Raw genomic sequence first — 25470 nt, forward strand, 5'->3', positions numbered from 1 at the left:
AAATCAATGGAATAGCAGCTGCTGAAGCATCATTATGATTTAATATATTTTATACTTCTGCTACCGAGAGACTATATTAGAGAAACTGAATCAGGAATAAACTTAATCTGGATCTAAAATCTGACATTTCCCATCTGCGGTTGTGTGAGTCTATTAGCTTATTGTTCTGTCTCGTTCGATGCAATGTTCTGCCTATTGAAGTGTTATTAAGAAAGGACCTTCAGAGCAGGTGTATCAGAAGAGTGTGTGTTAAGCTATCAGTGTTACAGGATGTCTCGGAAACACAGAAAAAAACACATCAAACATTAGAAAAAAAAATTCTTCTTTGTATTTTGTCATGTTCACTTTGCCCGATACACGTTCTGAAGTTCATTGGGGCGAGTGCAGCTCAAATATACTCCAACACCAGTACAGACAAAAACAAAACAATTTGACAATGAACATTTCTTTCACATTGGTTCTGGTCAAGAGGTTAAAACAACTTTCTACAGCTCTAATGAGCACCTGTCAGTCAATGAATGTGTTGGATTGTAAATCCTTAAATCTCTACTAATACCTGTAAAAAAATGAACTGTCAGGTTCTTAATATGTGGAAAATAAACAGTTAGAAACTTTGAAAAAAACAAAAACTGTTATTTTCACAATGACACGGTGTCTCATCAGTCTAAACATTGGACCAACTGAGGTTTTCCAAGGCTAACGCTTCATTACTTAACAATCAGCTTTGTAATCTATTACATACGGAGAAGTCTACCTCAGCTGAGGATTAAAACATCGAGGAAATAAATGCAAAGTCTACTTAACAAAAATCAAGCAGCAAATTATACATGGTGCCGTCATGCAAGTCATAAAAGAAGAATTGTTGCACATATATTATTATACATAACAAAATGAACTATAATAATCAAGCACTGTGTGAGATGTGACCGACATGGAGTGAGGAGCTGGTCTAAGGCAGTAAAGTCTGAATCATTGTGCAGACGGCTGTACAGCTCGGCTGCTCTCCTCTGTTGCAGCCTTGTCAGAGGAGTCTCTATCTATAGCAGCTTCATCCATGTCTCTGCCCACATTTGCCACGTTGAGATTATCTAAGGATTTCTCGTCTGAGGTATCCATCACGTGTGAGGCTGCTGCATCCATCGAAACACCGTCCGCAGCGACTGAATCTGCTGTGCCTTTGTCCCGACCGCCTGCTCCTGGAGAGACGCCGTCCGAGGCCGTGTTGGCCACAGCGGGTTTGTTGCTGGTGGTGTTGTCCGAGGGCACGAGGCCAGCCCTCTTCACGTAGAAGAGGATGTAGGCCTTGGCCTTCCTCACCGTGTCCTCATTGGTCAGAGATACTGTGCTGTCGTTGAAGTGGTACCAGCCGCCCTTGTGGCTGCCATATGCTGTATAATGCCCTGATCCAACCCTGTGAACACAGACACATCCATCAGCCTCTACTCTCTGGCTTCCTACGAGACCTCATTTCCTGCTACTGAGGGGTGAGGGATGCAGCAGCGCAACATCGCCACTTAGAGGCCAAAGGCAAAACGGCAGCAATTTGATCAACAGTTCCTCCTGGCATGTCTAAATGCTTTTCAAGGACTCTCAGCATTTAGTGGCTTCACGCATTTTTTATCTGCAGCTGTCTACAAGGCTTATGAACAAAACTGGATTTGAACTGTTTTTATAGCGCTGGGGTGACTGACAGCCGACTGTGGTAGGGAGAGTTGCTGAGATATACAGTGTTGAGTCAATTATGCTCAGACAGTGACTAAAGCACATCTAGGCTGCTGTCAGTGCCCATTGATAGGCTAAATTAAGAGAAAAAGAGAAGTTTTGAAAAGGCATTTTCTAGTCTTCCCATTTCATAAGCACTGAAATACTGATCATAAGATCAAGTCTCAAAAATGTTCTACTCACCCGGAACCATGATGGACGACAACAGCCGCAAGGTCGTACAGGCAGCTCCCTGGTACAGAGTTCTCTGGCTGCAAACACAAGAGCAAGATGAGAATTTACACAAGTGATCCTTCCATCCCTCTCTTGTTTTTCCTCCCTTATCTACCCTTCAAAGTCACCCTCCTCAGGTCTGTCGGAGATGTTCACCATTTCCATTGTCCCCGATGGGTTTTTTTCTATATTTTTGTAAGGTCTACACTCTATGATGTAAAGTGACTTGAGATAAGTTAGTTGGGATTTGGAGATTTGCAAATAATCCTAAATTGAATTTCTTCTCGACTCTTAGTTCTACTCAAACCATTTACCCAAAATATTAACTTAAGTGAATGAAGATGATGTATAACATTTATAATATTTAATAAATCTTTATGGAGGACTCAGGTGTTTCATAAAAAGACGAGAGGCTTCCAAATCTTGACCATGATACAAATTCCAAGCAGAAAAAAAGAAAAATGTGAAGGGAAATTACAGATTTTTCTTTGCATCCATTGTTGAGGCTGTCAAACTGATTTGCAAAGCAATAGCACCCCCTGGAGAAACTACAGCTCCTAGCAACTGCCTATATTGTATGTGTGTAAACAACTCAAATAAAAGAAAATCCATATCTTTTTTGGATGTATTGTGTCTATAAGAAACCAAAATGTATATCTCTGCATGACATGTTATTTTTCTTTGTGGATATAAATCCATCATCAGCTGGGCATGACAGGCGGAATTTAGTTTGACTAAATGACCAGTTTGACAAAGGAGCTACTGTAATTTTTGTAAATATACAAACCTTCTATACTATCTATTCTATTTTATTCTTCCTTCTGTCCGCAGCTTTACTGTTTGTGCTGAACTTACAATGCAGTCATTACAGCTCAGTGTTAAATTTCACATGTCTTACCAAAGTCAGCTGTCTGGCATTATGCTTATTTTTAAAATTACCAAACCACCTTGATTACAAAAGGGGTTAAATTTAGACAAGTACACTTGGTTGTTGGTGCATCGGAAGCAAAACAAAAAAAATGTTCACAATGACAACATCTGCAAACATGTTCTAGTCTCTCCCAACAGTGGATGGAGAGAAAAGCTTGGATGACCTTTAATAAGTATTATTAATGTTTAGTTATTTAGCATTTTGTGGTATAGGTACAGAAAAGTATTTCTTGAGTCCTGACAGGTGCAGCTGACCTCTGACCTATTATTCTACTTGATTGTGGAATTGGTATGGCTTTCAAAGAGTCAGCATCCATAATTTGATAAATGTATTGTTCCTTTGATTTTAGATAAGATCCTTAGATCCTTTGATAAGACTGATTGTTTTTGACACAAAATACCTCCTACTCTTAAAAATATTTTGGCTGAGAAATAACAATTTAAAACCTTTATTGTAAAATTGTATGATCAGCATCTCTTCTGTTGTGTGCTCACCTCAAGCAGGTAACCACTCATGTCCAGGCCTTTCAGGGGAAATTCCACATAGGTATCGACCTTGTTTCTCAAGAAGGCTGTCCAGTGGAACCTCTTCAGGTGCAGACACAGAACCTACAATTGGAAATGAACCCCCCGGTTACTCCAGTACACACTTTTTAAGTCAAATTGGTGAATTATTATAAATGAATTGAGATTTTGTCTCCTACCTTTGGCAGCGTTTGAACCCAGAACTTCTTAGTGGATTTCTGTCGCTTTTTACACTTGTGGCAATAGTAGAGTTCGGTTTCATCAAGTTCTTCCAGGTCAGTGAAACTACGTAAGCAGTCTAATAAAAAAATTAACAAAAAAGGATTAAATGTTTTCATTAATCTCAGCAGTTTACAAATATAATCTAACACAGCCAAAAAACTAATGAGTCAGTGTCTATGACGAAGGGAAATTACCACGCAAGGTGCAGGTTGGTCCTGGTTCTTGGTCCTTACTTCTCTTTTGTCTGAACTGGCTTGGAATGTCCAAAGACAGATCTGTGAGAAGGAGACAGATGTTCGGATGTCATTTATCATCAGGTTGTCTTGCTTTACTTATCTCCCCCAAAATGACAGGATTTCGTTTTCTTCACTCACTTTGTCATATAGAGCAATAATCTCTACATCAACTGTCACTTTCACATTGGTGAGAAGTTTGCTGAATTAATAACTTTACTAGACCACAACATTACTGGTAATCTTTCTTTCTTCAGCTTTTTACAAGAGTATGTGTACGTGTTGAGAACATTTATTCAATCACAAATGTTGCTTTACCAAGAAATGGATCAAACTTTCGAGATTCTGTCCCACATATCAGGCAGTTGACTTCATTCTGAAGCAATCCGCCAAAAATTGAAGTGACAACACTGGCAGCCCCATTTCTGTAGAGAATCAAACGGCAAACAAAGCAGGTTTAATCAATAAATGGGCACAGATTAAAATATTCTTGTGATCAATTAAAACATAGGAAAATTAATTAAGAACCCCACATATTCTGAACCCAATCGATGTTACTGATTAGAAAAGGGGTACATTTATTGAAAATATACTCAATTAGACAGTAACTCATCTCTGGCTCTGCTCTTTCCAACCTCTAAAAAAGTACAAAACTATAACTAAATTAAATAAAAAAAGAAACTAGAAAAAATAAGACGCTTGGATTTTGACAGCTGACAGCAGGACTTCACAGGTTTCAATATAAATTTAGCTTGGAAAGAGAAGAAAACACAAAAATAATGGTTAAGTTGGATGGACTTGCATGCAGCATTTGCCCTCTGGTGTGGAGAGTCTGACGCCGTCCTGAGGTGAGACCGGGAGCGCCGACCCGTTGCGACTGTACTGCAGCTCTCGGTGGAGGTGATCCAGCAGGTAACGCATGAACTCGTGGGCGTCCTGCTGCTGATAACCCCTGCACACAAAAAACACAGCTTTCCTTGACACGACTGCAATAACACGTAACAGATTGTTTCTTTGGTGCATTTTTGAGGATACAGACCATAACATGCAACACTTCCACACACACATAAAAATAAAGTTTATTGCTTGTATAAGAAGCTTAATTCTGCAAAACCTCTGTACGATGTGGGCTTACCTGAAACTTGGCATGATTTTCCATATGGCATAGAATAGGGAGTCTGGACTGAAGGCGGTCTGACTGCCCTGCCACAGCGAACAAAGGGTTTTCCTGAACTCCTCCACTAACGACCTGTTCAACACAGAGCAACGCTGTTACCGCGCTGCATGAGCTGCTGCAGTCAGAAACTAAAGAACGTCTAATACTCTTACATAATCCAATAAACACTCATTTTTACTTCTCTTGTCAGTCATTGTATCGCACTATGTCTGTGATGTTGAGTAGCACACTTTGGCTGTTAGGAGCGTAATAAGAAACAATTTCTGAGAGGATGTCTTCCATGATCATTAACAAGTTGGAATTCTGCCAATTTCACACTTGCTGAAATGACTCTCAGATCAATGCAGTCAGCCCATAACCCTCCCCCTTTCAGAAGTGGACCTTACACAGTGCTTTCCCCTTGGCTGCGGGTGTGGTACATCCTTCTTCCTGCTGTCTTACCACTGCGTAGAGCTACAGCAGGCAACTCCTTGAAATAACAGCTGAACTGCTCGATGTTGCTGTTGGACAAAAAACACACGTTTAGTGAAGAGTGCCACACCAGAGATTTGCTAAATTTGTTACATACGCTAATAACCATTAACAACTGAGTAAACAGACATAGTTTACAGTCATGTAAACCAACTCTTATTTTTTCTCCATTTGTTTATCTTTAAAAATAAAAATAAATAATGATGACGTTAAAAAGGTCGATTTAGCAGATTGGACATTGTATTTCGTAAACAATGTTGTAGTGAAACTACACTGACATATTGACTTCAATGTGGAAAACAGAAAGCCAATTTAAAGATAATGAACATGCAACAAAGACAAATGTTTTGAATTGCTCTCAGAAGTTACTTTTCTAAGATTCAGATTTAGATTGTTAACACCATTTTTAAATAAATGGAAACTAAATGGTACCAGAAAAATAGGAAGCCAGATATTTTTTATATCTATCACATCCTTTGGCAAATAGTCAGCAGTAATATCAGATGTTCTTCATATAAAGAAAATCTGCAAACGCATCAGCATAATCCTTTTGGAACTCAGTTTGGAACTGTGTTAGTTGGAAAGTCTGGCCTTTTTCTGTGTCCCCTCTCCAAGCAGCCTGTGTAATAATCCCCCTGACTGTGCCCCAGACAGTATTAATAATGGGTGACTGGTCGTGGGCCCCTGGGTCTACGGGAGCAGAGGAACTTAACCAAGCTGCAAACCCAGTTCACCACTAATGTGACCACATCCTCAGCGCAGAGCCTCACCTGAGCGACTGCAGAATGGCGTTCATGAAGCACGTGTTGCCCAAGTTCCGTAGGCCTGTAGCACCTAAAGCTGCCCCGTCCTGGCAGAGACAAGTGGCACGCATTAAAATGCTTATAATATATAAAAATGATATTAGCTTTAAACTAGTATTTAAAGAAATCACAATAGTCAGTTTGTGTGGAGGTCTGCAAAGGCTGATGTGACTTATTTCACTGAACGGAGTAAATGTAGTCTAATGAAAGGAAAATCTGAGCAAAGCTGGTATTAGTTGTTGTTAGCACAAGTACACAGTTGTGTTAGGGCACAATTGTAAAGCGGCTGCAACTTAACTTCTTCATGAAAATCATAATATCTATTTTTACTTACATTGTCTTTTAACAGTTTGCTGTCAGGAGCTGGACTTTCCTGAAATTTTCTTTTCCTCGGTCTGTTACCCATGAGAGCTGAGCTGGAAGAGAGAAAAAAACATTTAACCTGGGTACTGATCTTTTACTGAACATGTTTAAAATGCTTTATGTTTCGGAGAAGGCTTCACTTTATGACAAACACCACCCACCAATCAAAACTAATACCCTGCTTAGATTATTGTCGAGAAAACAAACATATATTGAGACTCAGTTCTTGAGATTGGTACTTACTTCTCTAAACTCTGAAGATGCTCCCTCACCCTCTGCACATGTTTAGTGTCATTGACAACAAATTCATCACATCTGTAACTATAAAAGACACATTAGAAAAGACACAAGCACGTTTGAAAACAGAATAAACTTACAGAGGATTGAACCCATCAGAATCTTAGATAAGAGACACAGTCATTGTTAATGTGTTTCTGTTGTAGCACTCAGCACTGAACCACAGGTGTACATGTGGCAGGAGTGATTGTCATCAAATGTTTGGAAATGTCCTTTAAAATTTGGATCACTGTTTGTGTGGCATGGGATCTAAGAATGTGGGAGAGCAAGTGATCAGGCTCCAACAGATTAATGAAGGTTGTTTAAACATTTGGTTCCCATTACCATGGAATCTCAATGCTTTGACTGATAACTGTTTTAATGACCGTGTGCAGGGCCACATGGTGAGTCACAGATTGTACACAAAGATAGGTCGGTCATGAGGGAAACTCACCAATACACACTGAAGTTGCTGCAGTCCATGCAGACAGAGTGATGGGATTTCTCTTTTTCCTGTTTCTCCCCCCTCCTTTGACTGTTGCTGAGGACTTGAGAGTCTTCAAAGTGCTTCTTTGCATGTCCGTTGACATATCTGGATAAAAATAAGTTATTTGAGAACGCAAGCATCAACAGAGGTCGGCCTAAGCTGTGTAAGAATACTTTCTGGTATTTTCTATTTTAATATTTCCATATTGAATACTTTTCCAACCACTTGGGTAAAAATGTAATCTACCTGCAGAATAATAAAACAGATATTTAACCATTTCTTATATTCAAATTTCAAACCCTTGTGGCTACAGAAATTAAATACAATCTTGCTGTATTTGAAGTATGGCTTGTACCAAAAGTTTAAAGTACTATCCTTGGTTATATTTACCTAAGTTTATGTTGAATGTTGCTGCCCAAGTAAACAATAGTCTACAATTCTTTATCTATGTATGGAAGGTGTTTTGATGCTTTGTATTGGTTTGGCTATTGAAGCCCAGAAAAAAAGTCAGTTAACTGTTGGGACTTACATTACCAAGTATGGAATGTATATACACAGACAGATTCACAATTAGGGAAAGGATCAAAGTGGCCAATGAGGTGTCCCCTCCCAAACTCATTAAAAAATAATCAGAAATGTCCTTTATCCCAAAAGCTGTTATTTTTTCAACTGGTAAAAAATAAGTAGCATCTGTTTGGAACGTCTACCTCTGTCAATCCAGAGTTTCCTATGGTGCATTGTACGTGTTGGTGATGTCAGTTGATGTTTTTGTTATGTTGGTTAGGAGTTTCCCTACAGGGACAAATAAAGAATCAATCCATCTCAAAGATTTGCAGCTCTTTCATGGAGGCTTCATTGACTTGCCAGGGGTAAAACAATCCCTCGAAAGCAAAAGCATTGAGACGCCAGTATCTGAAGTGACTGAAGTCTCTGCTGTGGTGGGTTGGGGGGGGGATGGAGTTGCAGCACAAACAACAGAGAGTATCTCACCTTCCGCAGTGGACCGTGGTGCAGGTGAGACAGATCCACGGGCTTTTATTAGACCTGCAGACTGAAGACAAAACACGGAGCTGAATTAGTTGTAAACAAGGGATAACACACTGACTTTTAACTGGATCCCTCCTCCGTGTGCCACAGGGACAGCATCGTGTAAAGTGTCCCAGCATCTGTCCCGCTTGTCCCGACCCAGTCAGGTGGGGGGATCCGTGTGGAAGTCACATGAGAGAATGACAGACTCACCGGTGCAGCACCAGGAGGACGGAGCTCCGTGAGGGAACCCGGGGGAGTCCACAGCGCAGCTCGCGTTCGAGCCCAGATGAGGACACTCCATCGGTCCACAGCGGCGGGCGGGCCGGCCAACAGATCCAACAGCGCGGCACCGGGGGCCAGGCTAACAATAGGTGGACAATTAACCTGAACTAGCTAGCTGATGTTCGCCAAACAAGTACTTTATCTCCGCGGATATGCACGTTTTCCTGCCTTTGCTCAAGCTAGCACGTTCGGTAGCGCCCGGATCTCCTACACAATGTCACAGAGTTGAAGTGTAACGATACCTCACCGCGACGTGTTGTTAAACAAAGCCTTTAGGTTACCTTTGATGTGTAGGGCACAGGATAACTGCTGGCGTTGGTCACAAACAAATGGAAATAACTTGAGGAAGTGACGTAGTGGTCTACCGGCTCGGCCAAACACCAATCAGAGATGATAGAGTTTCCGTGAGGGTAATCGAAGACCACTTCCGGCTTCGCGTTTCCTTTCCCCGAGCCACTTTGGTTACACAGCGAGTTCTTCATATTCGTCTCGTTTCTCTCGTCTATAACACGTATACCCACTGGTATTACCAGGAACCTATTTTAGTTAACACTTCAGGCATATTTTGAGACTCCTATGTTTGGTAGTCACTCGGGAGCACGCATGCGATGTCGCTTCCTTGTTCCGGACCAGCTTCCGGCATGTGCAGCAAGTCAATCATCCAAGGGACCCAACGTAACCTTTACATGACACGTTAAAAAAGATTTGACATAAAGTTGAATTGTAATTATATCAGTTTAAAGTGCCGTAGCATACTTTTAGTTTGTTTGAGTGGTGGCAGGTAAATATATGGTTATTCACGTCCTGCACGCCAAGATGTAAACTCACTTGTATTACTGTTCTTTGATTAAATGCTTGTACAAAGTCAAATCTGTGCCAAACTTCACTTGTCTACAAACAGTCTCGGCCTGAACAATATCTATGTGACAACACTCGCAATCACAGCACCAACTAGTGGCAATAGGAAATGACTGCTTTAACCTTTGACGCAAGTTTGTGTTAAAATTATAATTATTATAACTAGATTCCACAAATTAAATTCTTAACATTTCACAAGAGTTCTGCCATGAAGTAAAATGCAATAAGTATCATTAAACCTATCTATCATTAATCTGATAATTATTTTAGAACTATAACACAATGATAATACATTTATTGTGTTGATATTTACACAGTGAATGATACAAATACAACTGACACTATATGCCCCTCAAAATAAAAAAAATCCTCTTTTTATTTAGAAATATTTTGGACTCACTTTTACACCAAATAAAAAACATACACATCAAAGTTTAATGATCTTACAGCCACATTGTACATTGTATGATAAAAAAGAAGAACATTTGACTCTTTATGTTTAAATCATTACAGCCCAAAACTAAAGATTTACAAATGCTGATAAGGAAAACCTTAGTGTGCAATGGGCACCTCAGTGCAAAACAAGCCGGACAAAAGCGGGACTAAATATATGTGTTGGGTTTTGAATGGGCATGTGCATTCAGAAAACTTCACACAGTTTTCAGCGAATGGTTGAGCGCGACGATGATGCAGTTATATTTTGGAAACACTGCGGAGATTCGGAGATCCCACAGTTAAAATTACTTCAGTTAACAATGTACAGGATGATGAGAATCAGAATATGAAATAATGTGATACTGCTCTTGACTTCTCTTCCATTAGACTGACATCTAATGGAGCTCGTTTGACTTGTAATGGTTGTGTTTATTGTATGGATGCAATTCACAATGCATTTCATTTCTTAATTGTTTTCACAATGAAATGTAAGAAAGTGGTAACATTTTCTTGAACTTGCTAGTTTGGTCCAACCAACAGTGTAAAACTTTTTTTTATTTTTTTTATCACATAATAGAAGCAGATAATCCCAACAGTTGAGGAGCTGACACAAGGGACATTTCAGTTTGAAAAACTAGTTCAGCCATTAATTCGTTTTTAAAATAGTTGCTGATTCGGTTTGTAAATTAATAGACATTGTTTCAACTCTATTTGCATTCTGATCACACTCAGCCTAAACAGATTTAGTTTGTATTACTGAATGAAAGCACATGATAAAGGAGCATTGAGGGGAAACAAAACACAACATTGAACAAAACTGTAATTGCTATTTGCATATGTAAGTAAAAAAAGAAAAATCAAACTTAAATGTAATAATTAGTTGATATGTTTGGCTTTAAGGCCACTGGTGTTAAAAGACTAAACCAATCTGCTAAAAACTCCACATGTTGTACTGGATGATATTGAATATAACAATGATATCTATGCCATTTCCATTGCCGGTTCCTGAAGAGGTACTTCAGACTTTGGATCTTTACTTTTTCCTCCTTCCTTCTTCTTGGGGTTCTGTTTCCTAAAGAAATACAGTTAATATGTAGATAATTTAAAGAGAGTGGCATTAACTGTAAGTAATACTAATGATTTTTAGTAGTATCATCATTCTTTATGTAAAAAGAAAAATAAAGAAAAATTAACTTACTTTTGTTGAACTGTCAAGACGACCACAGTTGTAATGATGGCGATGACAATGAGACCAAGCAAAACTCCGCAGATGATCGCTGTCAAAGAGGACAACAGTGTTACACAAAGATTTATGTAAAAAGTTGAGATGCTTCATGATAAATAAACTACATAACGCAATTTTTGCAGATAGTTTTAACCAGTTAGAACATCATGCATAATGTATACACTATTTATGAAAACTAAACAACCTCTTTTGCAATGAGAAATAATTTAAAGATAATAAAACTGGAGCTTGTTGCGGCTTTTGAATAAAATGATAAATTTCACTCAATCCATTGTGTGGACTCACCAATCGGAGTGTCTGGCTCATCCTCCTCCACTTCATCACCATCATCTTTGAACCAAGACAATAACCATAAGCATGTTAAAAACATGTTAGACAGTACTATAATGACTCTTTTTTTTGACATAGCAACTTCTCATCAGCAACTCTTTACAAAAGAGAGAGATTTGCACTCACCGTGGATTCCTTCACATGTACGATTGCAGCTTTCCATGGAGAAAAATCGGTTTCCGTTTCCAATGCAACCAGTCCATTGGAACTTTTTGCATTTGTCATGAATGGAATCATAATAGTATCTCAGAAGCTGATTTTTACATTGACCTGAGTCCTTCTTAAAGTGACAAGCCTTCGATTCTGTGAAGAGAAAACATCTTCATTATTATTATAATCATGAGAAGTAGTCATAGCAGTGACTGCAGTTCGTACATAATGCTAATACAAAGTACATAAATGTGACTGATTGTATCTAAGCAGTTCAGCTGTCACACAATCAGAGTTATAGATGACTTCAACTTTATCAAGAAGGCTGTAAAAGTCTTGGGTGTGTTCTTTCATGCTCGTCTATGAGTCCTTCTCTTTCACCACTTGGTGGCGTACGGCTAATACTCAGTTTCTCCTTCAACCTCAGAAGAATTAAAGAAATTAAATAAAGAAACAAAGGAAAAGAAACACAACGATATTTAGGTTAATTTAATTGACACACACAAAAAAAAATGTTTTTCAATAACAAATGCTCTTTTTCAAGGTTAACAGGGATCCCTGCAAAAACTTTGGTGAAGAAACTGAATCAAGGGACCCCTCCTCTCTCTCTTTCGCTTTCTGTGTCTCTGGCCCTCCCTCTCTCTCAGTCGAGATAGTAGAGGCTTGATTATGATGATGCATTTCCTTTCATGGTCCCTTAGGTCATAAAACTCATTAACTGCAGTCCATGTTCCAAAGTCCTCAGAAACAAGCCTTGAAGAGGGATGTATGTTTTCATCTGGGTTCCTCTATTTTAAGGCAGTTCCTCAATCAATCAATTAAAATTTTTATAGCTTATATTCAATAATCACATTTGCCTAATTCAGCTTCAGAAGGTGCGATATCCTCTGCCCTGAACCCCCTTAGCCCCTTTCAACGGGGAAAAAACCCTCAGAGATAGTCTCATTTGAGGGATCCCTCTCCAGGACAGACAGAAGTGCATCAACATAATATTTTTAACATTTATGAGAAAAGACAGTGTCTTACATAAATGTAGAGTTGTATCATTGACACGAATAAAATGTTAGGCTACATTAGACATGTTAAGCAAAATGAACGATTACATTAGACACAAGATTCTCAGTATGTATTCATTAAACAATCTTACCATCCAGGGGGTAGATGCTTTCTGCATTGGCAGAGCAGTTTCTCATGCACTCTCTTTCATTTTCAAAACGGTTGGCGTTTCCTCCGGTCCCTGAGTATATGAAAGGCTCGCAGCGATCTTTCAGGTGGTTGAAATGGATAGAATGAATGAAGCTTGGGCCATCACCTTCGACTGGTTCCAACAGACAGAAGTCTGTTGGACGATAAGACACAAACAGCGAGTTAGCAACATTTTATTTGCACAAAGACTACAAAGGATTCTTTGGTTTTTCAAGCATTTAATGTAGCCTACAATATTTTGGTGTAAAGTACAGTTAGTTTATCACAAGAACAAGCTGGGGAAGTGACCATTGCTAAGCTTCTGTATGAATAATGCTTCAGTAGAAAGCCTCAACAGATACTGTTTGACATATTAATGCTTAACTACCCTCATCACCAGAGATCCACTCCCTCTTTTTACGACGGCAATAAAAACTCATATTTTCAGTTCCCCCCTCATAACACGCTTTGCAGAAGGGAGCGGTTTCAAATGATTCTTTTACCCAAAAGGCAACGGGTTTTATAGGCAAACTAACCAACTGGGTTAGTTGCTCAAAATCTAGACCTTCCCAATAATTTACACTTTGACATTGTTATAGTCTCGTCACTCTCAGACAGAAATGATCTCAGTGTTTAACAGCTTGGAATTACAGAGGGAGGAATCGTCCAGTCAGCTTAGTTAAATCGTTTGCAGTGTGTAAATAATATTTCCAGGAGACTAAAGACCATCTTTTCTTTCCTATTTTTTTTGGTCCAAGCTGAAGACAATCATTGTTGGCTTCAGTTGCAAATTACAACATGAAGAGAATGTCAGGGAAAAGGTAAATTACAATTATATCCTGCTGAGACGAATATGAGATGCAGTCTAGACTTGTTTAATCTAAATCAAATCAATTCTATTAATTTCAAATGTAACAGGATGTGTCTCCCCCATATTACGTCTCTAGATTTCCCCATGTGACAGAAAATCGGAACCGCCATGTTTCCCTGACAGTGCTGAAGGTGACGCTTTATCTCCGTGATCCAGTTTCCGCAAAACCATAACTTTAAAGACCCCAGTCGATAATGAAATATGTACACCATAATATATTTTCAAATCTTTTAAACTGCTTTTTAAAAAAGCTGCGATACAAAAGGCTGATGATTAGCCTGTGGCCTGCATGCTGATAGTGAGGCCTGTTCTGAAAACTACATCTCGGATCAATAAACAGAGTTTTGGTTATGTTTTTTTTTTTTTTTTTAAAGAGTGATGGTAGAAGGAAGCACTTACCTGGAATGTTTGAATGGCTGACGTGGATTGCGGCAAAAGCCATGGCCAACAGCAGAAGGTGCTTCATCTTGCTTCTCGTCTCGGTCCGGTCTGTCCTGGAGTGACGGTTGTAAACTACAGTGGTGGAGGGTTATCATCCTTGAACTTTGGACAGTCATTTCCTCATTGGTAACACCTTCGATCGTAACAACTGTCACTGGCTAGAGCAGACCTCTTCCCCTTTTTCGTACCTTTACCGTTGAATAAGGTTGTAATTTAGAACTTGATTTAACAAGCTCCATATTCAGCGGCTCACATACACAATGCACATCTGTGGATTTAGTTGATCTATTCATTGCTACTAAGTGATCAAAGCTGTTAAACAGCAACAAGTGAGAGGTAGACTGAGAAATGTGTCTGTTTATAGAGTGGCAAGGTTATCTTTGATATTGAGACCATATGCATCAAAACCAAAATGCCTGCAAATGAGACCCAAACCTTCACAGTCTTTTATTATAAGAGAGCTTTATTTAGTGAATTCTAATCTGCCTGTCATAGAATTCCCTCAGGTAGTTACTTTGTCCTCTTTTTTACTCACTTTGGCAGAAATATTGAGGCTGACTTCCTTTACTCACAGTGTAGGACTTGTAGTGTGTGTGATCATCACTCTAGATTATTTACAGTCTTCAAAGAGGTAGACAGACAGATGGACAGGTTGGTAACAGCTGTATTCCAGATATCCACAGGTGTGTTTTAAGTATATAGCTTAACACCTCCATTTTTGCTTTGAAATGTTTTACCCAAACTAAAAATGTTACAGTTTATTACATTTTATGTTTCGGTATTTAGAGAAAATGAAAGGCCTCTCTTGTGTAGGCTCTTAATTGAACCACAGCCACAAGTCTAAACCCACTCTGTGTTAACAGCTGTTGATATGAGGACAGAATCAGGATACTTACAGAAATGTTAGCCATTACCTATCAAAATAGAAACCACCTTATACTGTACCTCAGCCCAACCAGCTGACTTCTGAGAGGCCTCCTGTGTCTCCCCTATTTACATGGGTATTAGACACCAGACCTACGTAGCTCATAGACTGCAGCTATATAAAGATGGATGACATGACAGTTACCCAAATTTAAGACAATGCATCTTGACCACCACCTGGAGACTGGCCACAGCATAGGTCATAAACCATTGTTAAAAGTCAAAGCACACATCAATTTCCTCATTGATGGTTTCTATCATTTTAGGTAGTTCCTATCACACGGACGTAGAACCTGAATCTGAAGTCACAAGTCACTGATGATCCACATGAGAACACGACTCCAGAGGGAGGATATTTGAGCTTAAATCATGATCAAAACCGTTTTGAGTCGTTGTTTTTTTTATGTTTGAAGAATTGGTCACAAGTTACTTCAATATTATCGGACCCTGTTTACCCCCGAAACTCCGAAAGTGTTTTGTGGACTCCAACACTTCACCCACCCCTCTGTTCGCATAGTGGCGAGTAGATAATGAGTTAATTACATTTTTTGGGTGAACTTACCCTTTAATAGAAAAGTGGCACAAATTGAAGAATCAGTCTCTCAAGTGCACAAACCCCATGATATTCATCTTTTGGTGGCTCCATATGTTTAGATGGGGTTATTATAAGAGCAAATGTAAAGAGTAGGCTACATGTCAGTGACACGGGGAGAGATCAGAACCCGGGGCCAAACGAGAGACTGGGATCCGGAGAGGGAGCTGTCACTCACTCTCTCTCCGGTGAGCAGAGGGTGGCTGAGGAGGCTGGGTTCTTCTTGTTGTGGCTCTGACGTCAGTGCGTGTTACAAACCAAGCCGACAACATGAGTATAAAAGCCGGTTCGGAGGCTGGACACCCTCCTGCTCTGCACCGGGGCGAACACCGAGCTGCCACACGAGGGTGCGCTGAGGGAACCGACATGAAGTCTGCGAGCGTCTCATCCATCGTGTTCCTGCAGCTGAGTCTCTGCGCTGTGCTGAACGGTAAGACCTCCGACGGGTGCATGGAGCAGCCTGCTGAAAACAACTTCATGTGCACTTTTAGGTGGTGTAAGGAAATAATTGGCTTCAGCACTTGCAGGAGGGATGCTGCAGGTGTCTCCATCCACCTGCTCATATGTTCCCTGAGGAATGAGGATTGCATGTTTCTGTGATCAAAACCATAGATGGTTATTTCTTTCATTTTCTTTATGTGTAAAATGACAAAAGTAAATGTTAAAAAAATGTATCACTTCATCCTGTTGCATATATAAAGTTGCTCTATTATTTTCATAATATTTATAAAAATGCACTAAGATTTTTTGTTCTTCTTGTTTCAGCTGCCAAATGGACATACAGTGGTAAGTCTCATAATTTTCTTACACTTCGGTTTGGCAGTTGTACACTGACAAAATTAAAATCTTCATTCGGAAACACATAAATAAATAAGTTATTTCAGAGTAAAGTTACTAATTGTTAATTGTCCATATTTCTACAGCACTTTTCTAGTGATGACCAGTTGTTGTAATTCACCCATTCAGTGCATATATGTGCTTCATTTGCTCGACCATTCATCACACACAGTCATTGACAATTTGAGGTTTAGCGTCTTGCCCAAGGTCACTCCGGCATGCAGAGTGGTGGAAATGGGAATCAAACCCATGTGACATGACCTTTCTGGTTAGTGGACCACTTGATTTCCTGAGCCACACCTGCCCAACATTTGACTTTCATCGATAGAAATGGCTAAATTTAAGTTGAACCATTTAAAATGATTGTATGTGTCACTGATTCAATTTCTTTTTAAACAATTTTTTCCAGTGTTGATCAAGAGTAGAAATATAATTTTTTTTTACATCCACCTTTGATGCATGTGCCTTTCCAGTTCACGTGCACTTGTGGCCTAGTGTCTCAGTCACTCACTGTGCTTTTCTACCCCTAAACAATAAAGCATTAACTAATTGAGTGTTATAATTCTATGTGATGCAACTCTCTAAGAGACACAGTGGTGCGTTAGCTGACACGGCCGAATGATAGAACAGAAGTGACCGCAGCATCAAGCGGAGTGTTTGCTAATCAAAGGGAGAAGACAAACCCTCTGCGGCCCCTCTATGACGCCCCTAAGACCCCTAGTGCTGACAGCCCTACTGTCACCTCAGGTAATTGTAGAGGTCATTATACCGACTCTGCAATTACAACATTTCGTAAGTGGCTGACTGCCCTTGTCTTCTGCCTCAAGGCCAATACGCAGTGACTTCTTGAACTATGACAGTCTCTTACATAAACTGTGCTCAGAGCGGGACCTCTTGTCTTAGCTCTCTTTAAAAAAGTCTGTTGCATTCAGGCACAGGGAATTTATACTAATAAGTTGGCAGGTGCAGAAAGGTGGTTTAATAATAATTTTTCATCATATTTTCTGTGCTAAATTCATTGCTCAAAGTTACTGTCTCATTTTAAAAAAAATACGTTTATGATGTGCAAAATCCAGGCCACCAGGGATGAATTTTTAAACTTTTTAGTTTTTTCTCTGCGCTGTAATTTATGTTCAAATAATTACAGTAAGAGGAAATTATACCTGTGAAATTCAGTCCTCTGAAATTCAGTCCTCTGAAAAGCGCCGATCCACTAGATTTTTGTTATTATTGCAGCAGCTGAACTTAAATGAGGACAAACAGCACTTTGTAGACACAACGTCTTTTGTCTCCCTGTGGAACTTTAAAGAAATTGAACAAATTCTAAACAAACAACTGAAAATTAGGAAATCACACATAAACATTTATTTTATGTGTGAGTACAGTGGAAAACCTTGACAATGTGGCAGAATACCTCAGTGACTCATCCTGTACAGAATGAAGGAACATACACCACAATCACATAGTCACAAACCTTAATGATAACACACAAGCTTAGAGTGGAAAGCTTTGTGATGACTAGCGAGGAAAAGAGTTGATTTAATAATAGTAAAAAGAATCAAATAAAAGCCCCTCCAGCATCCTAAGTGCAGCGTGGTGGATTTCACCGTCACTTACAGTCAAACCCTGGAGAGGCCGTGTCATAGTCTGTTGCCTTGAGGGCTGGTAGCACTTTCAGTTGGGGGTGGGGGGGGCACGGCTGAGTCAGAGAAATTATCTTCACATTACCGCTGCATCCTCTGGCAAAGGTCAAACAGTGACCCTTAACATGTGGGTACAAAAAACTAAGTTGATGACCGTTGTAGTCTCTACCACTGAAGTTATGAATAAATATAAATCTCATTTGACACACATCCTATGTAGAAAAGCTCCCACACTTTCATAATTACCCGCAGTCATGTGAATTCTACCAAGGATTTGCATGGCAAGGGGCCACTGATGGCCATTATTAAAGGGCAGGCTGGGTCTAATTAAAACAATAAATGAAGTAGACACTGAGCAATTATAGCCATAAGTGTATCTTATCTCCTTATTATAGGGAGCGTTTGCCTGGTTTGAACCATGAGTTTTGCCTCAAACAAGTATTCAGGGATTTCACAGTTTTGCTTCATACCCTTTTGGCCCGTCTTGTCTGACCCATCCAATGGGAACTGACAGCCCGGTTGGGGGTATTGGCTTCATGCTGAATCTTTCATATTTAACCATGGTCTGCTGGCATATGGTGAATCGTGTTATTTTATTTTAGAATGATTCTGGACAGTTAATTATATGCGGAAAGGGATGAGAGCTCCAGGGCATTTACTGGCCTTTCATGGCATTTTCTATTGTGCCACACTTCAATTTTGATGCGTCCATTCATCGCAAAACTCTTGTTTACACCGAGCAGCGTGTTTGAGAAGCAATTTAGTATCACAGCTACCATCCCCTCTGCCTCCTCTCTTTTACATTGTTCCGAGGCTCATTGTGCTTCGTTGCCTCCGCAGCACACGCCTCCGAGAGACACTGCATGACTTGATCTGCAAATGTGGCCATTTTCGGTGTCTTGTTCTTTACAGAAACCCATCATTTGGAGAGAAACAGTGTTCTCATTGGCTCTCCCCGTAAACAACAGCCTGGTTCTCACTCTCACTGCTTCAGAAAGGGCCAAGAACGAAAGCTGTGGGCCTCTCCCATGCTGCCTTGTACATGGATAATGATACTTCACTTTGATTACAGATAAAATGTTAAGTCTTTTTGGAGCCATCCCCCATGAAGTTTCACATTGAACCATGTGCATTTGCTCATTTGTCCTTAGAATGCAGTGAAAAAAACAAAAGTAATATATGCAATGTAGCAGTCGTGTTTATTGTTCATGTTGCCGTTGCAGGGCCAGAAGGAGAGCACCACTGGTCCAAGCATTATCCATTTTGTGGTGGAGCTTTCCAGTCTCCAATCGACATCAAGTCAGATTTGCTGAGGTTCGACCCCAGTTTGCGTCCGATTGAGGTTCATAACTACAACCTGTCGCCCAATGAGCAGCTCACTCTTGGAAATAATGGACATTCTGGTGAGTATCCAAAAATAAAAAAAATATAAACACATACACAAAATATACAATTAGTAAGAAAAGAATAAGAAAAATATCACCCAGGTAAAAAAAGGGATCCTACCCCACCCACTGGATCCAGGCCACATCTCCCTGCAGAGCATCACTGCAAAGGGTCCTTGAGCTTCCTTTCGTTTCATAGACGTCATCACTCTTCTCTACAAAACCTTTCATTTAATACAATACTTAAAATGTACTGTGTACTTTAACCTCCTTTCACCACACACAGCAAACTAAGCAAACATTATGTTCTGTTTGACTCTGGAGCTCAATGTCCTTTAAATCAAGGCGCTCGTCTACATATTCATTAGAGATGGCCCACACATAAACGTGGAGGAGTCTGTTCTTGCTGTAGAGACCTAATTTCTGGGTCAACAAAAGGAAAATGATAGGAGGATTTTCTCTCTACATCTACCACAGCAATTTTCCATAATCACTCTCTCATTATCTTAACTGTCCTTTCAGCCAGAGAACGATCTCCACGTGTAGTCTGGAAAAATAGGAGCAGACATTAGTCATCTGCTCTGCATCGACTGGGTCTGATGCACCTCAACAAAAAGAAACAAGTTCCAGTTTGATATCTATTCATAACACAAGTTTAAAATCAATTATTGAATTTGAAATTCAGATTAAACATTTAAAACATGCCCCCTGTGATTTAGTTTCATTCTGCTTCGTTTGACACTCAGTCAGAGAAACGTCAGGTAAACTACAAATAACAACTGGTTCGATCTGTTTCTTTCTGTAATCACACTGTACAAATTGCCATGTATGAGGAATTTCAGTGACAGCCGCTGTGTCGCTGAACATACATGTACATGTAATGTCTGCCTAGGTTGGTAATGATTATACGGTTATAATGTCTGTGCAAGTGAACTGTACAGACTGAAAAAACAGACAAATGCGTCATCGGTGTGACGTCTTTCGTAAAAAAGCTGACAATGGATTTTCACTGGTAGACGTTCGTCACACACTGACGAACATGTTGAAAGTCCTCCCTGCGTCACTCCAGCAAAGTGCCTTGGACGTAGCCGCACTGCTTTTAGAAGCACGTTGACGTTCGCTAATGACTAACAAAGTTTAAAATTAAATTTAAAAAAGGATGCAGCGGATGTTTCTTGATCCCCATGATGTCAAATGAAGTAACCTCCACCCTCCTCCTTTGTGTGTGCTTGTGTTTGTCGTCTTTCGATCCACAGTGCAGATCTCCCTGCCCTCCAAGATGCACATCTCCAGCCTGCCGCATCGTTACACCGCAGCTCAACTGCACTTCCACTGGGGCTCCTCCAGCCGACCTGCTGGATCTGAGCACATGGTGAACAGTCGACAGTACCCAGCCGAGGTGAACACACCTACCTCCTTCTGCTCACGTTTGAGAGAGGGTTAATACTCCATTTCTGCACCTACGTACATATTCAAGGTCATATATCAATCAATTAATCAATCAAACTTTATCTGTATCTTTCATACAGGTTCATGAACCCGAAAAATATTTAAGTTAAGTCAAACCTAAAATTGATTAAAAAAAGAAGATTAATAACATATGTAAAAAAAAAGATAAATTAGATAGAAGATCATTGATAAAAGGGGTTTCATGAGTATTGCCTTTATTTTGTTCCAGTTTACATCTCCTTCATTTTCATTGATAATACTTGCATATGTTTTTATATAAGTGACATTTTAAATGCAGAACTTGTAATTTAGTATTTATATACTGTATTTTTTCAACCACTGGCAAAAAAGTGAATGAAAGGTTAGACATCTACGTCTGAAGTTAGCTCAGTCTATTTATTCAATTTGATGTGACAGCATCTCAGGCTCCGGACAAATGATTTAATACCTAATGACTTCAACGGGTGACTGTTGACTGGCAGAGAAATCCGAGCCGCTGACTCACAGACAGTGTTTAAGCTGAGGGAACTCTCTGAAGCTCCGCATCGGCATTTTCCAGCCTCTCCACACTGGCAGACGTTCACTTTATGATCCACCCGTCAGACAATACCAGAGAATGCTTATTGTGCATCTTCCACTGTAAAGTACAATTATATAAAACACATTCTAGTTAAAGAGGCTTTATAATGTACGTTTTTGACAGTAAATAGAAATTTAATGAGAAATGTTAAGCCGGCTTTTCTTTTAAATAAATTGTAGATTCAATTTACCAATCAAATTAGCACGTTTTGTCAATTAGTGGCCCACATTAAAAGACAAAGACTTGATTTCAGTCTGGCTCACTCTGTATAATATGTCAGTGTGACTTTGGTTTGACGGGTTTAAGGGTTTAAAGTACCAGACTGTTCTACACTTGGGTTTTCAACCACCTCTGGGAAGGAGTGGCTGCTTGTGCTATTTTATGTGTCGGGCCTGTGAGCAATTTTCACTCACTTGTTTTCTCTTATAACATTTCTACTTTAATTACAGCAGAAGATTCGACTCTACCTGAAGTAAGGAGTGTGTTTTATGATATAAACAAAAAAAAAGGAGTTTTCTGTTTTTGTAATTTGGTATAATTTGAACGAGCAGCAGCTGTGATGGCTACAACCTGTGTGCTTTCATGCAGCTGAGCCTCACGTGAGCTGCCGCGGTTTGACCTGAGTCTCTGAGGGGACACTTCGAGAGCGTGGATCGTTTCATGTGTCTCCAGACGACAGAACCGCAGTTCCTTGATGACATGTTGTTGTTGAGGGATGCGACGGCGGGAAGTTGAACTTTTCCCCAAAATAGTGCAAACGTCTACCTTACCTCCCAAAGACTGTACATAAAATGTTGTCATATTTGGCTGGAAGGACCAACGTGCCACAACGTTGTCACCAAAACAACTGACAGTGGGGTGTTTACTTAAAGACCACTCACTTAAAAACACTTGCAGGGTTTCTCAAGTGCATTTGTCAAATTGCCTGATAGCTGTGCCGTGCTGCAAAGTGCTTTGAGTGTTTATCAAGACTAGGAAGACTGTTTTTTTCTCTCCCTTACATGCTCCCTAAAACTACTGCATGGGTCTCATGCTAAAATATATGCAACTTATTAAATAATAAAAGTAAAAACTATATAAATAGAACTACATTCTTATGTAACCTCTGTTCATATGTCATTTTATCCCATTTTTATTCAGAAGTATGTCTCATCCTTATATGATGTCCTTTGGTTTTGTTTGCTCCCGAGGGTTTGACTTGTTTCTCTTATTTCTCAACAGATGCATGTGGTTCACTTCAATTCAGACAAGTACCCCAACATGTCCATGGCTGTGGACAAATCCGACGGCCTGGCGGTGCTGGGTGTCCTGATCGAGGTGAGACTTCGCGGACTCAGTGATCTCTGAATAATGTGTTGGGCAGAACCATGTAAACCATGTTTCCTGTACAGGTTGGTGAGTTCAATCCTGCCTTCGACCAGTTCCTGAAGTTCATCAATGGGATTAAATACAGTGGTGAGTCTACTACAGTGATGTTTTCTCTAGCAATGTCTTCTCAGCCACATTAATTATTAGTATTGGTTATGAGCATTTGTAGACAACAATATCAAACACTGTCATCCCCAGTATTCAGACATCGTTTATGACACATCATCCACTTACTGTTAAGGTTAATTTAGGGATTTTAATGCATAAAAATCTTTGGCACCTCCTCACAACTGATTCATATGTGCATTATGGATTTTACTCTGTCGAGCAATCACAACATACTAATATTATTTATCTCACAGACCAGCGAGTGCAGGTGCCCGGCTTCAACGTCAGAGCACTTCTGCCTGCACGCTTGGACGAGTATTATCGCTACGATGGGTCACTGACAACTCCTCCGTGTTACCCTAGCGTGCTGTGGACACTGTTCAGGAATCACGTGACAATATCTCGCAAACAGGTGCTGCATCAGTTCATTTCTTAAGCACAGAATTTTTCAGACATCTTAATGTAGTCAGTACTTTATATATAACTACATTAAAAAATCTCTTTATGTGCATTTGTTTTGTTGTGTCTTCCCAGTTTCTGGCCCTGGCAACGGCCCTCTACTCCTCCCATGCCCAGGAGTCAGCCCCTGTGCCACTGAACGGCAACTACAGGAAACCACAACACGCGGACAGCCGAGTCGTCCTGGTCTCCTTTAAGGAGGGTAAGTATGGCCTTCAAAAACGGGCTTGCGTTATTGTTATGGCATGAGTGCAAAGGTCACAGACACGGTATGGCCACTGTGCTGCTTTAAAAATGGTTATAAGACATGCGGGAAACGTTTTCCTTTTACGAAACACAGGGCTGTCATGTGGGCTGCGGCTTGTTCATGTACGATATCACCTGCTTGTGGTTGAGCCTCAATGTTGATGCCAAACTCAATTATACTTCAAGTTGATTGACTGTGATGAGCTTGTTGCAAAGTAGGTCATCTTTTAAGACACAACCGATTTAACTCTCCTAGAACATACTGAATGTCTGCAGCCCTTAAATTTGTCTTTAAAGCCTCACTTTCATGTGGTCGCCTAGTTCACCACACTGTATGGTATTTAGGTCCATACAGTGCAGTGCTAATGTGCATGTTTTCTTCATTCCTGGGCTTCCCTCTCTCAGCTATTCTTTTCTAATGGCACATGTTTTTTGACACAGACGTGTGGAATCCTGTGCTTCATGAGCGGCATTTAGCAGGCTTCTGCTTTTAGATTATCACTACAAGACCGTGCTGTTGCATGCTGGGCATCGAGACCCAACGTCGTTACACTGAGTATCCCACACACTGGGATGTTTAACATGCTGTGATTGGCTCTGTATTCGATGCAGGCCGAGGACTGCATGCTACTCGTACAGTCACGTCTCCGCTCACGAGGAAGCGAGTCGTTCAGCAGCTGCTGGTCGGCGATTTAGCGGACCTGGCTGACGAAGGGCTCTATCAGCTCCTACCAAGTGGCTCGGAGAAGCTCCATGCTGGCAAGAAGAAAGACCTCAAGAACCAGCAGAGTCAGAGTCTGGCCAAGTCCAAACAATGGCCGCTGAATCCCTCTCCGCGGAAGAAGAGCCAAACCAAACAGTCTGTGGGAAAGTTGGGTCTGGCTGAAGACGCACTCTGCTACGTCTCACTGGAGCAGAGAGTTCTCCATCAGCTCCAACTGTCCCACTCCGAGAACCAGCTGGTTCACACTCTCAGAGATGAAGTCTTCCCTAAGCTCAACCTCCACAGCTACCTGGACTGTAGGTCAGATTTAGCCCTCCCAACCATCAGGCATATTCTCAAAGGACGGCCAACAGACGAGGCGTTTGAGTTGAACCGCTCTCTGAGAAAAGCCTTGATGTATTCGAAGAAACCTCACACAGAAACCAAGGAAAGTGTGCCAAAGACAAACCATGGCAGTCTCTCCCCTGCTACTGTTCCCGGGAAACCACACAGCCAGGGCTATCCACATCCTTGGCTTTTGCCTATGGAGTGGGAAGACTAGAGAGATTCCCGACATAGTTGAGACTTGCATTATGTCACTTTCCTGTCCTACAGCGGATGACTAATCTTCAAGCCACGCCCCGCATTTCTTTGACCAATGTTTCCCACAAAACATATTTAATATTTAAATTATTCTTTCCCGTAAGTGCACATAATTATAGATACTATATGAAAAAGAATGTGGTACGAGTTAATTTGCTGAATGTAACTGTGGACCGGCTGTCTAAGCAGATTCTACAACATTAAGCCAATATCAATAAGTTGATTTTTATCAGGGGAAATTTGTAAAAGTGAGAAATGGTTTCTCTTTCACATCCACCTACACATCTATTAAACATTCTACCATACGATGATCCAAGCACATAC

General features: G+C 40.3%; 3 protein-coding genes across 3 annotated transcripts; 1 reads left to right on the forward strand and 2 right to left on the reverse strand.

The window, feature by feature from the left end:
- Nucleotides 1-305: 305 nt before the first annotated feature.
- On the reverse strand, nucleotides 306-9045 carry usp3 (ubiquitin specific peptidase 3). The gene is made up of 15 exons (XM_061077381.1): nucleotides 8662-9045; nucleotides 8413-8473; nucleotides 7390-7527; nucleotides 6903-6980; nucleotides 6631-6712; nucleotides 6264-6343; nucleotides 5409-5522; nucleotides 4981-5094; nucleotides 4648-4797; nucleotides 4164-4270; nucleotides 3807-3887; nucleotides 3570-3688; nucleotides 3361-3474; nucleotides 1906-1973; nucleotides 306-1411 (listed from the first exon to the last, which is right to left on the reverse strand). The coding sequence occupies exons 1-15, from the start codon at nucleotides 8750-8752 to the stop codon at nucleotides 970-972; spliced, it is 1839 nt and encodes a 612-aa protein (XP_060933364.1). The 5' UTR covers nucleotides 8753-9045; the 3' UTR covers nucleotides 306-969.
- On the reverse strand, nucleotides 9006-14274 carry si:dkeyp-73b11.8 (BPTI/Kunitz domain-containing protein). Its single transcript, XM_061077222.1, has 6 exons — nucleotides 14208-14274; nucleotides 12900-13091; nucleotides 11729-11905; nucleotides 11558-11602; nucleotides 11225-11303; nucleotides 9006-9270 (listed from the first exon to the last, which is right to left on the reverse strand). The coding sequence occupies exons 1-6, from the start codon at nucleotides 14272-14274 to the stop codon at nucleotides 9006-9008; spliced, it is 825 nt and encodes a 274-aa protein (XP_060933205.1).
- A 1761-nt stretch (nucleotides 14275-16035) lies between these two features.
- ca12 (carbonic anhydrase XII) lies at nucleotides 16036-25105 on the forward strand. Its single transcript, XM_061077223.1, has 9 exons — nucleotides 16036-16195; nucleotides 16531-16551; nucleotides 19469-19648; nucleotides 20887-21029; nucleotides 22881-22976; nucleotides 23051-23114; nucleotides 23390-23547; nucleotides 23670-23796; nucleotides 24453-25105. Exons 1-9 carry the CDS (start codon nucleotides 16036-16038, stop codon nucleotides 25103-25105), a joined length of 1602 nt encoding a protein of 533 aa, XP_060933206.1.
- Nucleotides 25106-25470: the final 365 nt, after the last annotated feature.

The sequence above is a fragment of the Limanda limanda genome, chromosome 8 (assembly GCF_963576545.1).
Source record: "Limanda limanda chromosome 8, fLimLim1.1, whole genome shotgun sequence".
Taxonomy (NCBI): domain Eukaryota; kingdom Metazoa; phylum Chordata; class Actinopteri; order Pleuronectiformes; family Pleuronectidae; genus Limanda; species Limanda limanda.